Genomic DNA, 17896 nt, shown 5'->3' on the forward strand with positions numbered 1-17896 from the left:
TGACTTCCCATCAGGTGTCATCTGAAGACAGAAGTGCCCTGTGGGCTTTGGTTACGTTCTATGGGGGGGACTGCCAGCTGACCCTCAATAAGAAATGCACGCATTTGATTGTTCCAGAGCCAAAGGGGGTAAGCATTTCTTGTGCCACCTTCTTTTTCTATGTCATTTAAGAATTTCTAGTAATCACATGTCTTTTTTGAGCTTCTTTTTAATTAATTATTGTATTTCATTTACAAAAGCTGATTATATTGGTTTATATTATTTTATCCAGCTTCATTCCACAAAAGATGTGAGATGACTGTAAATTGTAAGCCAAATATAACTTCTAAATACTATGAAATTTGGCTTCATTTTATGTAGAAAATAGGAAAATGTTATTAATCTGAAGAATTTCCTTTCAAATCCAGTAAAACTTTGGTTCATTTTTATTTGTAAAAAAAAATGTATTTTAGTTCCCCTCACCATTTTTTTTTTTAAACCTCATACCAGGTATAATTATAAACATGCGTTTAGTGAAATTTTTGATATATTTTCTTCTTCATAATCTGGAATATATGAAAATGACTTTTGTCTTGATAAGCATAGGGCTCTCATCCTTGAGCAGTGGTGTGGCTGTACGGATTTTGTTTCCGTAAGTAGAGTTCCTGGATCAGCAGCATCTGCCCTCCTTGGGTCCTTGTTAGAAATGCAGCCTGTTGGCCAGGCGCAGTGGCTCACGCCTGTAATCCCAGCACTTTGGGATGCCAAGGTGGATGGATCAGTTGAGGTCAGGAGTTCGAGACCAGCCTAACCAACATGAAGAAACCCCATCTCTACTAAAAATACAAAAATTCGCCAGGCGTGGTGGCATGTGCTTGTAATCCCAGCTACTCAGGAGGCTGAGACAGGAGAATCACTTGAACCCAGGAGGTGGAAGTTGCAGTGAGCCGAGATCACACCACTGCACTCCAGTCTGGGTGACCGAGTGAGATTCTGTCTCAAAAAACACAAAGAAATGAAGTCTGTCCAGCCTCTTCCCAGACCTAATCAAATGAGCCGAACAGTCAGTGTGTGATCAAGTCCTCTGGTGGGTGATTCTGATGCATACTAACTAAAGTTTCAGAACCACTGTTCTATAGAAAGCATTATATAAAATTTATGATGTGACTCCTAAAATTTAAATAAAAAACGTATTTTCCATGACAATTTAAGTGATAAACAGTATACTTTGGTTAAAATAGTGGGTTCTTTTTACATTAATGTTGATTTATAGCAAAATTTATTTGATTTTACATAGTTAATTTGAAGGGGTAATGAAACCTTTAACTTTTTTAACTGAGTTAGGATTATAATTTAAGAGCCACTATGTGAACAGAGTGGGTTTGTCAAAGCTGTTTTGAATTGTGATTTGACGTTTTAATTTTAGTGCCTTAATTTAGGGTTTTTCCCCCTTCCAAAATATTTTGATGATAAATCCTTAGTAACTCTTTGGGCTTTAGGATATAGTATGTATTTTAAAGTATTTATTGACTTTAGACTAATTTGTACGTGTATAGCTAAAATGGAATCTTTTAAAATTTTACTTGGAAGGAAAAACAAATCTAAGTCATAAGGTCTATATATAAATACTTTAATTGAGTTTTATTTATCCCAACAAAGAGGCACTTAAAAGGAATCATTTTCTTTGGCTAAAACATGCTTGTGAGTAAGACAACAAATATGCTACTATAATTATATTTAGATAAAGCAAATACTCCATATATTTTAAAAGTTGATACTAAACATGATATTATGTATAATGTATTATGCATATAGAGATTATCTTATCTAAGTCAATAGTGGAATTATAATATTGTCTTATGTAATATATTTGTTCTTCATTCTTGATTTCATTTATGGACTGGAAAAGATAAGTCTTTTTTTGCTTTTCCAGTTTTAATTTCCCAGTTTTATATGAACTAATTCAACATAGGGAAAAATGAACTGCTATTTTAATGCTTACTGTGTTTCTTCTGCAACGGTAAATATTTGTTAAAAGCAGATTTTGTGTTTGCCAGTAATAAAAATAACACTAATACGCAGCCATTAGTGAGCACTTACTAATTGCCAGTACCGTGCTGCTTGCGGCATGCAGTGAAGGAAGTCCTGCTGTCCCCTTGAGGAAACTGAAACACAGACACCCACCATTCCTTTCTCTAACCCCATTCTGTACACATTACTGTTCTTAAGTAATTTTTTTTTCCTGAGGCAGAGTCTCACTCTGTCGCCCAGGCTGGGGTGCACTGGTGCGATCTCAACTCACTGCATCCTCCATCTCCCGGGTTCACACAATTCTCCTGCGTCAGCTTCCCAAGTAGCTGGGATTACAGGCACGCGCCACCACACCTGACCAATTTTTGTATTTTTGGTAGAGACCAAATGTTGGCCAGTCTGGTCTTGAACTCCTGACCTCAAGTGATCTGCCCACCTCGACCTCTCAAATTGCTGGGATTACAGGAGTGAGCACTGCGCCCAGCCCTTAATTTTTAAGAAATCATAATGCCCAAATGTAAAGAAAGAGAAAGAGAGCAATTAATAATGAAAAACAACCAGAATTTTTTAATGCTCAAGTATAACTACCCTAGAAGACAATGAAGTAGTAAGATATTACATGGGCCGGAAGTGGTGGCTCATGCCTATAAATCCCAGCACTTTGGGAGGCCAAGGTGGGAGGTCTCTTGAGCCCAAAAGTTTGAGATCAGCCTGGGCAACAAAGTGAGACCCCATCTTTACAAAAAATAAAAAATTAGCTGGACGTGGTGACTCACACCTATAGTCCTAGCTACTTGGGAAGCTGGGGACGGAAGGATTGCTTGAGCCTGGGAGGTTGAGGCTGCAGTGAGCCGTGATTGCATCATTGCACTCCAGCCTGGGCAACAGAGTGAGACCCTGCTTCAAAAAAAAAAAAAACAACGGTATTTGTAAATGTATAACTTACATATATGAGCATATATTTTTATATATTACAATCATGAATATGGCAGCTGCAAAAAAAGATTAATGTTGTATATCTGTTGTAATGATGACATAAAGGGTATAAGTGATCATTGCACTTAGTGACATTTTCCAATGAAATTCAATGAAAAAAAAACATTGACCAACTTGCAGTAAATTTTTGAATAAGCTAGAAATAATTCCTTTGATTTTTTTTTTGTTTTGAAAATTAAGTACATTACCTCCAGATATTTTTTAATATGACTGATGGTACATTACCAGAATGTTTGCAGGATAATTCCTCGACTAAGCAGCATTGTCTTGATCATTCTAGGAATTAGCATTGCCTCAACCATTTCCTTCCAGCCAGCTTTTGTGACAAATAACATAGGCTCTCACAAATTTCCAAAATTTCAGGGAGTGGTAACAGCTCTTCTTTAGTGTCAGGCTTACTTTCAGCCAAGATCACAGGATCAGAAAGTGACAGTTGGACTTCGTATTCATGTCTGTCTGTTGTCTTTAAGGCAGTAGTGTTTCATTCCTGTTGGATCCTGGTAGGCCTTGCACCCTTCTATGGCGTGGTATTCCCTGCCTCACCTCACCTCTTCCCTGGTTCTTTCTAATTCACCCCTTGAAGGCTAAGAAGCACCAGTCTATAAAATGAACTGAAGGAGCCATATATTCCGGCATAGTCTGTTTATAAAACCAAAATGGTTTTAAGTTAATGTTAATTATAATTAGTCATTATGTTCTTGATTCATGATTATGTTACGTTTGTGGATTATGTAACTCAATAACCACAAATATTTGAAAATTAAATCCCTTTAAAAGACTGAATTTTAGCATTCCTTTAAATTATTGTATTTTATAATCTATTCAGATATAGATTTGTAAACCTAATAGTGGTGAATTTAAATAGTTTCTTTTAATTTATAAGTTTTATGAGTGCTACACAAAATAACATTTCTTTTAAGGTAAATGTTTGTTTTATTTTTTTTAATGAGCACATAGCAAAAGCTTGTGCAAATGGCATAATAAAACTACCTTTTATACTCTTGAAGTTTAAAAATTTCAGATGGAAAAGAATGAAAGAATTTATAACTTAAAACCAACAGAAGCAGGGCATGGTTATTAGCTGTTGGGGAGAGGGCATGGTTGGGAGAGGGGACACGGTTGGGGAGAGGGGCATGGTTGGCCCTTGAGGCCCTTGGCACTTCGTGAGTTAGAAGTTTTGAGGATACAAAATTTAGAATAATTTAGTTGATAAACTGGGTCAGGCAACGGCATCTAAACATTGCTTTCCTCTTAAGTCGTCTTTGTTTAAACAGTGATTAAAAACTACCTATCTTGTGAAAAGCAAGAAAAAACTTGAGTGAAATATAGTAAGACTGTTTACCTAAATGTTTTACTTAGATTTCCATAGGAAATAGTCAAGTTATTTCTGAAATGTGAAATGCCAGCATTCTATACAAACTAGGAACTCAAGAGCCTACTGGATCCCAGCTTTTTAAATGTGAAATTATCTTTTTCATATCCAAATTTTCAGTGACTCCTCTTCATGGCGATAGTTTTGTTTTTTGGTATTTGCTAAAACAGAATTAAAATAACTTTTTTTTGTATTTTATTATTTCAACAAATATCTTTTAACTTGGAAAATAATATGTAAACCATATTACATATAGTCATATGTTATTCAAACAGATGATATTTTTGTATTAATTGGTTTGTAAATATTTTGCTGTGTACCTGGACTTCATATTTTCCTAAAATAACTCAGGTTTTTCTGGGATGGGTAGTCCAGAAATTGAAAATCTCTAGTAGAAATGTATCATCTGGAGAGATTTATATAACATTTTATGCTTTTAAATATTTAAGAACAGCATGATTTTTAGGATAAAGAATAAAACATTTTATTATCAAGGGTATAGGTAAATTGATGTACTCTTACATAGCTGTTGGAAGTGTGATTGCTATAGCCTTTTTGGGAAGGGAAGTGTAGTTATAGATATGAAGCCTTATATCTGTATTTCTTTTCAAACCTCCACCAAAACCTAGGAATAAGTCATAAAATATAACTCCAGTTTTTCATAGTAGTGAAACGCTGGAAACAACTACGTGGCTAACACTGGGGGATGAACTAAGTTATACAGCTGTGCAACTGAAGAGGAAACTCAAAGCCTTTGAGACTACTGGGGAGATCTGAATAGGCCCTGAGGATGAGGTGAATCATAGTTCATTGTGCTGCTATGATAATTATGGTGATTTAGAAAGTCTTTATCAATTTGAGATCCATAAACAAAGTCCAGGAGAAGCAAGATTTGTGAAAGGTTGCCAGTTATTGAAGCTGGGTGACAGATACAAGGGATTTATTCTGCTAGTCTCTTATTTGGTCTGTGTTTGAAAATGTACATAAAAAAGTTAAAAACAAAAACATAAAAGTATACATATTTTCATAGGAGGAGGTTGTTCACAATATATTAAGTGAAAAAGGAGCATTATAAAGTATTTGTTTACTATGACTATGTGTTTTTTCCCTTTGTCCTTTTAATATATGTACATATATATTTATAACAAATAATTTAACCTGTACCCTAAAAATGTTAATCGTGGTCCTCTCTAGTCAGCGTGATTATGATTACATTCATTTTCCTTTGCTTAGCTTCTTATTCATGGGTGTCTCCCATGACTAGGTTTTTCTTGTATTTTAAAAAGGTTTAAGAAAGAACAGCCTCACAAACACAAGTTAAGTCACTGAGCCATGTGCAGAGCTCACTGTTTGCAAGGATCTGCATCTCCCAGATGGACAATGCCTGGCATTTGCCGCCAGGACTGAATGACTGACAGCTGTCCTCCCTGTGCTGCTGCCCCATATCCCTATTGCGTGTGACTCTTCTTCTACCCAGAAATTGCAAGTGCCGTCTTGGGGCTCCACAGCAGGACATGGAGTTGAGTTGAGGGCCCTGATTATGTGTTTGCTAGAGAATTGCTGTTATATGTTAGGCTTTTAGAAGCACAGCCAGTTTTACAAACTCTTATTTTAAAGTTACTTTATTGTCGTATTACTCTTCCTTAACATTTTTAATTTATCTCCTCTTTCTTTGTTATTCCTTCCCTTGTGCCTTCCACATTCTGCTTTACCACGGTAGAGGCCTCCGTAAACTCGCCGTACATACTACTCCGGACACGTCTTTTCCATTGGGCTGTATTTTCTGCTTTCGTTCTAACTGTGCAAATTGTCATCATTTGTGCCCCAGCCAAAGCTCACCTTTCAATGGGGCTTTCCTCGTGTCCTCCAGCTTATGTTGATGAGATCCCCTTCCAATCTGTCACCGCATGATTCAGCACTGGTTTTATATTGTATTTGCATTCCGTATTTAATTTCTCTTTAGAACCAAATTGTGAGCCTTGTCAGGTCAGAGACTTGTTGCATCCTTTGTGTCTCCATCCCTTAGTGCTGCTTGGCATATAGGGTGAGCTCCATAAATACTAGATCTTGAATAGAGCTCTCCTGTGCAAGTCAGCAAGTCAGCCACACTCCATGAGTGTACGTGATGCATTGGTGGCACTCTGCCATGCCGTTACTTTACTGTCATGGAAAAGCAAGCTTCTAAATATTATCAATCAATAAAAACTTAGGTAGCAATTATTCACTTCCTAATTTTCCATAGGATTACTAGCTCTACTTTTGTACTTAAAATATCATTTTAAAAAGTTAATTTTAAGCCAAGTCTTTTAAGACTCCTGTTGCAGGCATGATACCTTCCTACGGTCACTGCTGTATGGTTCCTTTTAACTTTTGCCTCATGTCCTCTGTCTTAAAGATCAAACTTTCCTTATGTATAAAACTGTAATAATAGTTGCTCAACATTTCAATTGCATTCCTCTCCTGAGTTTTTTCTAAAATGCATAATGTAGGAAATGTGATAAAATTTACAGCTTTGTTTTGTGTGTGTGTGTTTCTGCTTTCCTCATAGGAGAAATACGAATGTGCTTTAAAGCGAGCAAGTATTAAAATTGTGACTCCTGACTGGGTTCTGGATTGCGTATCAGAGAAAACCAAAAAGGACGAAGCATTTTATCATCCTCGTTTGATTATTTATGAAGAGGAAGAAGAGGAAGAGGAAGAGGAGGAGGAAGTAGAAAATGAGGAACAAGATTCTCAGAATGAGGGTAGTACAGATGAGAAGTCAAGCCCTGCCAGCTCTCAAGAAGGGTCTCCTTCAGGTGACCAGCAGTTTTCACCCAAATCCAACACTGAAAAATCTAAAGGGGAATTAATGTTTGATGACTCTTCAGATTCATCACCGGAAAAACAAGAGAGAAATTTAAACTGGACCCCAGCCGAAGTCCCACAGTTAACTGCAGCAAAACGCAGGCTGCCTCAGGGAAAGGAGCCTGGGTTAATTAACTTGTGTGCCAACGTCCCACCCGTTCCAGGTAACATTTTGCCCCCTGAGGTCCGGGGTAATTTAATCGCTGCTGGACAAAACCTCCAAAGTTCTGAAAGATCAGAAATGTTAGCTACCTGGAGTCCAGCTGTACGGACATTGAGGAATATTACTAATAATGCTGACATTCAGCAGATTAACCGGCCATCAAATGTAGCACATGTAAGTCACTCAGAAAAAAATTTCAGTATTGGATTTCACAGTCTATTTCAACGTAATTTATTGGTTTTGCCTTTTCAGACCAAATAACTTACAAGCAGTATTTGTGTGAGAACCTGTTTACTGTTGTGTGTGTGTGTGTGTGTGTGTGTGTGTGTGTGTGTGTGTGTATTTATTTATTTATTTCAGGGTCATTGAAAAAAAGGTAACTGTATGTTAAGTTGAAGATTTAAAGCAGGTGAGTAGAACCAGGATGTCAGTGATGGCGTACTATCCCTTGAAGGGTTTCTACTCTTACTTAGTTTAAAATTAGCAATGGCAGCAAAGAGAATCATGAAGTTTACCAGCTGTACCTGATTTGCTTATAATGAACTTCATGGTAGTAAGTAAATAGCACAAATTCATACATTTATTGAAGAATCCTTGATTTCAGGTTACAGTTTATATAGCATGGAGCTTATTGATACAGAGTGGATCTCAAGTTTTGTTGCTGTTGTTTTTTGTTTTTTTGTTTTGTCTTGTTTTTGTTTTTGTTTTGCGATAGAGTCTCACTCTGTCGCTCAGGCTGGAATGCAGTGGTATGATCTCTGCACACTGCAACCTCCGCCTCCCGGGTTCAAATGATTCTCCTGCTTCAGCCTCCCGAGTAGCTGGGATCATAGGCATGCGCCACCATGCCTGGCTAATTTTTTCTTTTTTTTTTTTTTTTTGTATTTTTAGTAGAGACAGGGTTGCACCATGTTGGCCAGGCTGGTCTTGAACTCTTGATCTCTAGTGATCCACCCACCTCGGCCTCCCAGAGCGCTGGGATTACAGGTGTGAGCCACCATGCATGGCCTTAAAAGTTTTAAGTAGATATATTTCTATTTAAGACAGAAAGAAGGTAGTTGAGGTGGTATATTGGCCACTCTGCATTTTTCTCGGCACTGGAGATAAAATTGTGAATAAGAAAACCAATTTAGGTAGAGAAGACATACAGTAAGAGGAGAAATATGAACAGAAAGACTGTTGATGGTGAAAGGTGTTTTGAAGAAAATAATCAGGGTCCCGTAATAGCAGGTGAAGGGAAGGAGGCTGTTTTAGACAAGATGGTCAAGAAGGACCTCAGGCAGGAGGTGACTCAGATCAGGGTTGAATGACAAGGAAAGGCCGTGTGAAGAACTGAGGGCACAGAGTTCCCAGGCAAAAGGAAGACACAATTGTGGGCATGAATTTGCTGAGTTCTAAGAAAAGAAAGTTAATGAAATTTGAACTGCATAAGGTGAATGAGTTCTAGGAAGGATTTAAAAGGGGCCTTGCCATATAGGGCCATAGTGAGGAGTATGGACTTTCTTGGAAGGAAGCCACTGGGTTTTGAGTTGGGGTGAGATGCACTCTGATAGGTATTGTGTAAACAGTGGATCGTAGGGGGCAAGAGTGAAGCAGAGAGGCCCCATAAGAGGATATAGAGGTGGAGTTTGAGAGAGAAAAAAATGAATGGGAGGATCCAGCTTTCTGGCCTGAGCAAGTGAAGGAAGTTGATGCCGTTTCAGAGATAAGGGACACTGGGGAAGCTGCAGGTTTGAAGAATCCAAGTTTCTTTTCAGATGTGTTGGGTTGGAGGTATCTGATCCATGCAGGGGCTGTCTGCTATGCGGTGGAACCAGAGGAAACAAGGCTGACTGAAGCTATGGAGGTAGATGTGAGGATGTATAGTAGGCGGGGCAGAGGAAGAGGAGGGTCTGGGACCAGGCTCTGAGGAGCCCCACCATTGAGAGCCAGCTGGGCTGTTCCATCTGATGGTGACGCCCCGTCTGCCGCTTCACCTTGTTCTGGACACTTTAATTTCATAGTAACAGTTCAAAGTCCTAGAAAAATGGCTCTGCATATAGGAACAGCCTGAAGCAGGATCCAGTATTCTCCACATCCACTTTCAGTAGAAAGGCTTGATGTTGATCAAGTGGGGAAATTCAATATGGCTTAGGTGTAAGGTGATGTTGACAAACAATGATCATTTTATTGGGTGTGATAATAGCAGTGGTTTAAAAAGTGTGTAGAAATGCCGTGGGGCAGACAAAATCCTTGTCTCACTCCCCTCCACCTAAGCAGTGGGTATTAGTAGTACACGATTCTTGGGATGATGGCATCAGCTGGCTTGGGGTGGTTGGGAATGTGTGGCCGAGGAAATGGGGAGAGGGCCGCCAAGATGAGGAGGTCCAAGAGCTTCTAGACCAGGGGTTGTCCAAATGGGCCCCATGAGAGCGCTGGGGTCAGCCAAGTTTAGGGGAAATGAGATGCACAGAAGGAGCAGCTCCAGCACCGCCCAGTGCTGAGGTTGCCGGCCCTGGTCCCTGCGCATCCAAGTCCAGGCAGGTGGGCGGGATAAAGCCACAGGGCACAGTCGCAGCCACAGAGCAGCAAAGTGGCGATCACACAGTCGTCCTGAGAACCAGAGGATGTCGTGACAGGTAGAAAGTAAAGGCCATAAAGAATGATAGGCTAGAGACAAAGAGGATTCTAGCATTTTTGACCTCAGACATGAGAAGAGTGATGATACTGCTGAGGTGGAGGAATTGAGGTGACCAGTCCTGGCAGGAAGACTGGGACCACACAGTAGACCTGTCCTGTCAGCAGTGGGATATGTGAGACATGGGCCATAAAGATCTCTCTCATAGGGTTGGTGTGAGGAATCATGGATGAAGCCTCTGGCACTTTGAGAAATGCTACTTTCTCACTTTCTTTAGGTGAGAAATTATGGACAGAAGTCATCCACTTGAAATAGGAAATGTTCTTTGCTCTTCATTTGTTTGTGGTTTCAAAAAGTGTTGGTCAGTTACTGCTGGTTAGTTACTACTTATTCCTAATATATATGTTTTGGTTGTTTTTTGAGACAGAGTCTCACTCTGTCGCTCAGGCTGGAGTGCAGTGGTGCGATTTCTGCTCACTGTAACCTGCACCTCCCTGGCTTAGGCGATTCTCTTGCCTCAGCCTCCTGAGTAGCTGGGATTACAGGTGCCCATCACCACGCCCGGTTAATGTTTGTTTATTTTTATTAGAGATGGATTTTTGCCATATTGGCCAGGCTGGTCTCGAACTCCTGACTTCAGGTGATCCGCCCACCTCAGCCTCCCAAAGTGCTGGGATTATAGGCGTGAGCCACCGTGCCTGGCCTTATTATGTTTTACAAATACAATGGATGTTGGTTTAAATATAAACTTCCGGCTGGGCGCAGTGGCTCAAGCCTGTAATCCCAGCACTTTGGGAGGCCGAGATGGGCGGATCACGAGGTCAGGAGACCGAGACCATCCTGGCTAACACGGGCAAACCCCGTCTCTACTAAAAAAATACAAAAAACTAGCCGGGCGCGGTGACCGGCGCCTGTAGTCCCAGCTACTAGGGAGGCTGAGGCAGGAGAATGGCGTAAACTCGGGAGGCGGAGCTTACAGTGAGCTGAGATCTGACCACTGCACTCCAGCCTGGGCAACAGAGTGAGACTCTGTCTCAAAAAAATATATATATACATATATATATATATAAAAACTTCCTTATGTTTGTATTTGGATATAGAGACAATAATTTACTTTGAAATGGAAAGAATTGACTGCAGTAGGGAGTTTGAGCACATCTCTGCACTGGAAATTGTCCTTAGGAGATAAATTTGGTATACTCAGCTGTGTGCTCTAGCAATGGAAAACTGAGAAGGCTCCATCCATTTCTAGTGAGTGAATGGATTTGATCACTAGTGAGAATTGCAGAGATTTTCTGAGAGACTTTTATCAGTGCGAGAGAACATAAGGACATTTTACTGCTAGATGTGAAGAAAATGACTTTTTGAAAGTTTAGAAATATGAGACAGATTTAGTTGAACTAATGTTGGTGGGGGGGCGTAATTTACCATCAAAATCCTGTTTAAATTGCAAATGTATAGTGGTTAGAAGCCATGTGGTGTGTATCATAATGCTTTCTGTATATGGAATTCAGTAACTCAGTATTAATGTAGTATAAATGAGGATTATGACAGTTGTAATGGAAAAATTTTAACTTGACATTCATTCAGAATTGTTTGTAGTATAGCACAATTATGTAATTGAGCAATTAAGATTCTTTTTCATACATTCTTCAGGACTAACATGTTTCCAGCCAGAGGCAGATCAGATGGTTGAAAAAGTGATCAGATGAATGTGGTAGGGGTTTTGGCTGGCATCTCAATGGCTGGTCTTGCAGATGCCTCCTCTTCAGTCAGGCCTGCATCTCTCACTGCCTCAAGTGGAGAAGGTTCCAGGCCAATGGCTGTCTTCATTTCTAGCCGGGACTCTCATCCTGAATCTCCATCTGTTCTTCTCCCTTAATGGGCTGGGTTAGCAGTGGATGAGGACCCATCTTAACTGAAGCCCATAGTAGAAACAGCTGTAAATTGCCTCCTGTCCCACCCAGGCCTCCCTCAGCCCTCTGAGATCAGATGGAGCACTTTCTGCAGACAGCAGACCCTGCTGAGTCCTCTTGGCCAATCTGAAAAATAGGAGCCTCTGGCCTCTGTCCTGTCCTGATGTCTGCTGCTGTGTTTGTCTAGGTCCTGTGCCCCTTCCTGAGCTCCCTTTCACCTGGAGTTGACAGGTGTAGAGGCGCGGGGAGCAGCATGTGGTGAATGACTGGTTCAGCCCTGTCCACCTGCAGATGGGCATTTATTTCTTTACTATCCCTCAGAGTTCCATGGGCTGTTTACATATGAGGGTGAAAAAATAATATGTGTACAAAATTCAAAAATTCAAATGATACCAAAGGACAGAGTGAATAGTTAAACTCTTCGCCCCTCCCACCCCTCATTGCTGTTTACCTTCTCAAGAGGCAGCTGCTGTTTCTAGCAGTTTGCCATGTAGGGCTCATGGCTGGTGCCCAGCAGGCAGGCAGGTGCCCCACACATGCATGCTTCTCTCCACAGCACCGAATGCTGCTGGGCTCCGCAGGGTGACGTGTGATGGGGTGAATTTTCCCCTCTTCTTTTCTGGATTTTTAAAAATACTTTTAAATATGGAGATGAAACAGTTGTCTTATTATTTTGTTTAAAAGACATTTTTCTGCTTCGAGTTCCACTCAGGTGTTTCTGAAGTCTTGAATCTCATAGAGATGTTTCATACATAAGGTGATTTTAAAGATGGGTGTACCTAAGCTCTTGATTTTGACTTATTTCAATTCTAAACTCAATTATTTATCACTAAACCCAAAATCTGTTATCCTTGCAGGTCATATAACCTTTGCAATTTGGAGTCTGTTTAAGTGAAAGATATATGTTAGAATATGTTTGAGATTTTGGTATAGTTCTGATATGTGTTAAAATCAAATTCCTAGAATTTTGTTTACATTTTAAATGCTTTTAATAGGGTTAAAAGTTATATGGATTGAGTTTAATAAAATCTATTTTTACTGATTTCCATGACCATAAGAAGTTGGTTTCAAATTTTTGTTGCTTGAGCATGTGGAACAAAATTCATTGTATAACATGTATCTTTTGTTGTATTCAGTACACTATAGGATATTAAAAAAATAACTTGCTCTGCTTCGTGGGCATCTGCTGGTCACCGTCCTTCTCCTACTCCTCAGTGTACACAGAACTCTTAGCCTATTCCCTGTCATTGTGAAGCAGAAAGAGCTAGAAGACAAATAGTCTGGTTTGAATTCTTTTTTTCTAGCTTGAAATATTTTGTCCCACATGAAGAACTCAGTCATTTTTGAGGAAGCATCATTTCCCAACTCTAATGATGAGTTCTTAGTTGGGAGAAACATCACTGTTTAAACAGCTCCGGTGGTGTCTTAGCTGGCCTCCTTTTCTGAAGAATGCCAGTGCACATAGCAAGTTGACAGTGGAGTGAAGGGCTCTTGGAGTCACAGCTTGGGTCATGCCGCTTTCATCAGGAAGGTGATTCACTGAGAACCTTTCTTTACTAGACTCTGGGCTGTAAGACAAGAGGAAATGGGAAGTGGCAGCTGTGGCGAGAAGGTTTGAGGTGAAGCTGAACCTGATTACCAGATGCCTTCACCACCTGTCATTCCTCAGTGCATTCCTGGGCCAGGAGAGGGTCTGCGGAGCTGATGTGGGCGATGGGCAGTGGAGAGGCACCGCGGACAGTGCAGGGAGCACCGAGGCTTAGCCTCCAGTTGTGCATAGGACTCACACGCCTTGCTCTGGCAAGCACATAAGCCGTCTGAGTCTTTGTCACTTTAATTCGTTAGTTTACTCCATTTTACTAACGTAGTTTCAAATTTTGGTGGTCTCAATATGTGAATGTACTTTATGATATTGGTGTTACAAAATAAATACAAAAGAAAATGCAGTATTGTTTTGAAGTTTCCAGTCATTTGCTGTGTCTGCTTGGTTGAATATTGTTAATAAATAGGATGCTATTATTCTCGTGACTAAGAAATTATCATTCGTTTGTTTCAGGAACTATTGATAATGTTTCACCTAACTTGTTTTGTAGATCTTACAGACGCTTTCAGCACCTACGAAAAATTTAGAACAGCAGGTGAATCACAGCCAGCAGGGACATGCAAATGCCAATGCAGTGCTGTTTAGCCAAGTGAAAGTGACTCCAGAGACACACATACTACAGCAGCAGCAGCAGGCCCAGCAGCAGCAGCAGCAACAGCACCCGGTTTTACACCTTCAGCCCCAACAGATAATGCAGCTCCAGCAGCAGCAGCAGATTTCTCAGCAACCTTACCCCCAGCAGCCACCACATCCATTTTCACAGCAACAGCAGCAGCAGCAGCAGCAAGCCCATCCGCATCAGTTTTCACAGCAGCAGCTACAGTTTCCACAGCAACAGTTGCATCCTCCACAGCAGCTGCATCGCCCTCAGCAGCAGCTCCAGCCCTTTCCGCAGCAGCATGCCCTGCAGCAGCAGTTCCATCAGCTGCAGCAGCACCAGCTCCAGCAGCAGCAGCTCGCCCAGCTCCAGCAGCAACACAGCCTGCTCCAGCAGCAGCAGCAGCAACAGCAGATTCAGCAGCAGCAGCTCCAGCAGCAGCAGCTCCAGCGCATGCACCAGCAGCAGCAGATGCAAAGTCAGACGGCGCCACACTTGAGTCAGACGTCACAGGCGCTGCAGCATCAGGTTCCACCTCAGCAGCCCCCGCAGCAGCAGCAGCCACCACCACCACCACCTCAGCATCATCAGCTTTTTGGACATGATCCAGCAGTGGAGAGTTAGTAGTGGAGATTTTTTTTTCCCTCTCTCCTAAAAGTCTTGTACTCACATAAATGCTTTGAGAGTGTTTGAGTGTGGGGTAAGGATTCATGTCAAAACAATTATTACAACATGGAGAGTGTGAGTCTCATACCTAACAAAGAATATCGTTACCATGGGATAATTATGCTTTCTTTTGTATTTTGGGACATCATATGCTGAAGTGAATATTGGTGTCCCGTAGAACATCTAGGCTGCCACAGGGACTCCTTCAGGGTATTTAATGGCCAGGCATAAGTTACATTGGTTTTAGTTTTTAACGATTATTCGGTGTAGACAGATAACTAGTATCTTTGTAGCAATATTCCCCATGCACTCTGATTACTGGTAGATATATCATGGTCAAGACTGATTAACATAATAGACTCACATTGCAAGACACCACTTTTTAACTTTTGTGCAAGCATATTCATAGGGTTTTAATTTTCTTTTTCTTATGTAATTTTACTCTAGTTCCAGAAGAAGGCTTCTTATTGGGATGTGTGTTTGCAATTGCGGATTATCCAGAGCAGATGTCTGATAAGCAACTGCTGGCCACCTGGAAAAGGGTGAGATTGTGCCTGGAGGAAGGACAACTGTGTCTGAAGATGCTTCTTTCTTATGTAGATGTAACTATGTTCACTTAGCTGCATTCACTGAGCTGCACCTACATGTGTTATAAATGTGTGATGGGCATTTTGATTAACATTCTCTGTGGCCTCAGGCACAGCACTTTTCTGGGCATCAGTTTTCTCAGCTGTTAGATGAAGATGGTAGACTTCTTATTTTTTTCAGCTTGGAAATTCCAAGGGGCACTAATTATATGTGTATAATGGGGACGATGGAAATAAGTTCAGGCTTTTGGTGTCCTGGGAGAGGGACCATTCATTTGGATCTCAGTCGTTTCTCTTTCTCTAGAGGTAGCTGTTAGAAAATCCCAGAATCTCTAGAACCTCAGCTTCTTCCAGCCCAATTGTGAAACTGGAGTTAATTTAATTATTTATTATTTTGCATGGTGGCCTTTAAAGAAAAGAAATACTTTTTCTTGCATTCCCCAAAACAAAACTGAGTCAAGAAATTTATTTTTTAATAAAAACTGAGTTTAAATGTGCCTCTAATATATCTTGAATGTGCTTCACTATAAACATCTCTAGTGCTTAAACCCCTCTTGTGTGCCAAGCATGCTGCAAGACCTAGGGAATATGTGGGAAATCACAGACGGAGAAAACCAAAGAGCAGTGCGAGAGGCAGCCACGCAGCTAAGCAGAGGCAGGGTGGCAGATGCAGACTGTTGTGAGAGCCTGAGAAAGGACCTTCACCCATCATGTTGTGGGGTGATGTGTTAAGAAAAGACTACTGGGAGAAGTGATTCCTGAACTGCTTATTATAGGATGAGTAGGAGTGAGAATTAGAGGGGAGGATTTTCCAAATGGTGCAGCACAGCCAAAGGCATGTGATTGGGGAAACTGACAGGCGGGTGCAAAGGACGGTGCCTCAGTGGGGTCCACAAGGCAGGGGTCGGGGTAGGAGCCAGGGCTGGCATGTCTTCCAAGACCTTGTTGATGCGCCATGTGGTGGAGTTTAGATGCAGGTGAAGTGATCAGCTGTGCATTTCAAGTAGTAAAGGGTTGAATCTGAAGGTGACCAGGGAGATGACTGTGTGGTTGGCTGAGGAAAGAGGCGGATGGCATGTGCCAGGGTGAAGGAGGAAGGGGACAGTTCTGAGAAGGACAGCAGCGGAGATTTTTTAAAAGTCAGAAGTGTTTGAAGGCGGCACTGAGAAACTGTCTTGAGAAGTACGACAAAACTCAAAGATACCAAAGTTAGTGGAGGAAAGTTTGGGTTTTTTGTCTTGTTTTCAAGTTAAGGATTTATCCAAGAGGTCTAAAATTAAATAGGAGCTTGGGAACAGAGAAAATGAAGGCAAGAATGTTATGAAAGAAAGTAGCTTTGCAGCTGAAGGCCATGTGCCCTCAGATTGAAAAGAAATATAAGGAGAGCCGTGATAAGGCAACTGGAAACGTTCACAGTGCTGGTAGAGAAAACTGTTTTCTCTCAAAGACAAGCACACTGGAGGGGAAACGTGAACAGATCAGGAGTCAGGGCGATTTCGGGAGTCTCCAGTCCAGTGCGCGGGGGCCAGCAACGGAGCAGCTTCTTCCATTTTTGAGGGAAAATAATTTCCAACCTCCAATAACCTATAGAGCCTGTCAGTCATAAGACTATGGAAGGAGGATATTTGTACACTAATGGTCGAAAATGTACCTCCTTATATTCTTCCTTAGGAAGCCACTATGCCAGCAGAGAGTGAGACCTAGTAGCCAGGAAATGAGGCATTTGACTCAGAGATGACAAGAGAGTTCCTAGGATAGAGGTGAAGGGAAACGCCAATAGATGAGAAAGTAGGTGTAGAGAGAACTAGACCCAGGACCGGAAGAGAGACTTCCTGGAGGAGCAAGCAAACAAAAACACTGGTAGATTCAGGAGAGACATGTACAGCTAACCCCTGAACAGTGTGGAGCCTAGGGGTGCTGACTCCCATGCATTCAGAGATCTGTACATCACTTTTGACTCCCCGAAGCCTGAATTACTAATAGCCTGATGTTAACCAGAAGCCTTAGTGATAAACAGTCAATTAATGCATATTTTATATATGTATTACCATATTCTTACAATAAAGTAAGCTAAAGAAAAGAAAATGTTATTAAGAAAATCATAAGAAAGAGAAAATATGTGTATTATTCATTAAGGGGAAGTATATCATCACAAAGGCCTTCTTCCTCGTCGTCTTCACGATGAGTGGGCCTAGGAGGAGGAGGGACAGGAGAGGCTGGTCTTACTCCCTCAGGGGTGGCAGAGGTGGAAGAAAATCCAGCTATCAGAGGACCCACACAGTTCACACCTGTGTTGCTCAAGGATAGGTGATACTACATTCATTTTCTCTTGCTGTGTAACAGATTATCTCAAAACCCAGTGGCTTATAACAATAAACAATTTCTCAGTTTGGTCATGGATTAGAAACCCTGCAGCAGCTTGGCAGGGCGGTTGTGGCTCAGCTATCTCCTGAGGTTGCAGTCAGGATGCCAGAGGGGGCTGTAGGAGTCCCTTCCAGGATGGTTCCCTCACATGGCTATG

General features: G+C 41.2%; 1 protein-coding gene across 4 annotated transcripts in view; it reads left to right on the forward strand.

Moving 5' to 3' along the window:
• The window catches only part of PAXIP1 (PAX interacting protein 1), a 60080-nt gene that overhangs the window by 20769 nt on the left and 21415 nt on the right, over positions 1–17896 (forward strand). For all 4 annotated transcript variants that reach the window (XM_017860586.1, XM_017860584.1, XM_017860587.1 and 1 more), the window contains 4 exons: positions 15–128; positions 6927–7562; positions 14015–14741; positions 15236–15330. In XM_017860586.1, the coding sequence (XP_017716075.1) occupies positions 15–128; positions 6927–7562; positions 14015–14741; positions 15236–15330 (1572 nt within the window). The remainder of the gene's footprint in view (positions 1–14; positions 129–6926; positions 7563–14014; positions 14742–15235; positions 15331–17896) is intronic.

The sequence above is a fragment of the Rhinopithecus bieti genome, unplaced genomic scaffold (assembly GCF_001698545.2).
Source record: "Rhinopithecus bieti isolate Rb0 unplaced genomic scaffold, ASM169854v2 scaffold_50877, whole genome shotgun sequence".
Classification (NCBI taxonomy): Eukaryota; Metazoa; Chordata; class Mammalia; order Primates; family Cercopithecidae; genus Rhinopithecus; species Rhinopithecus bieti.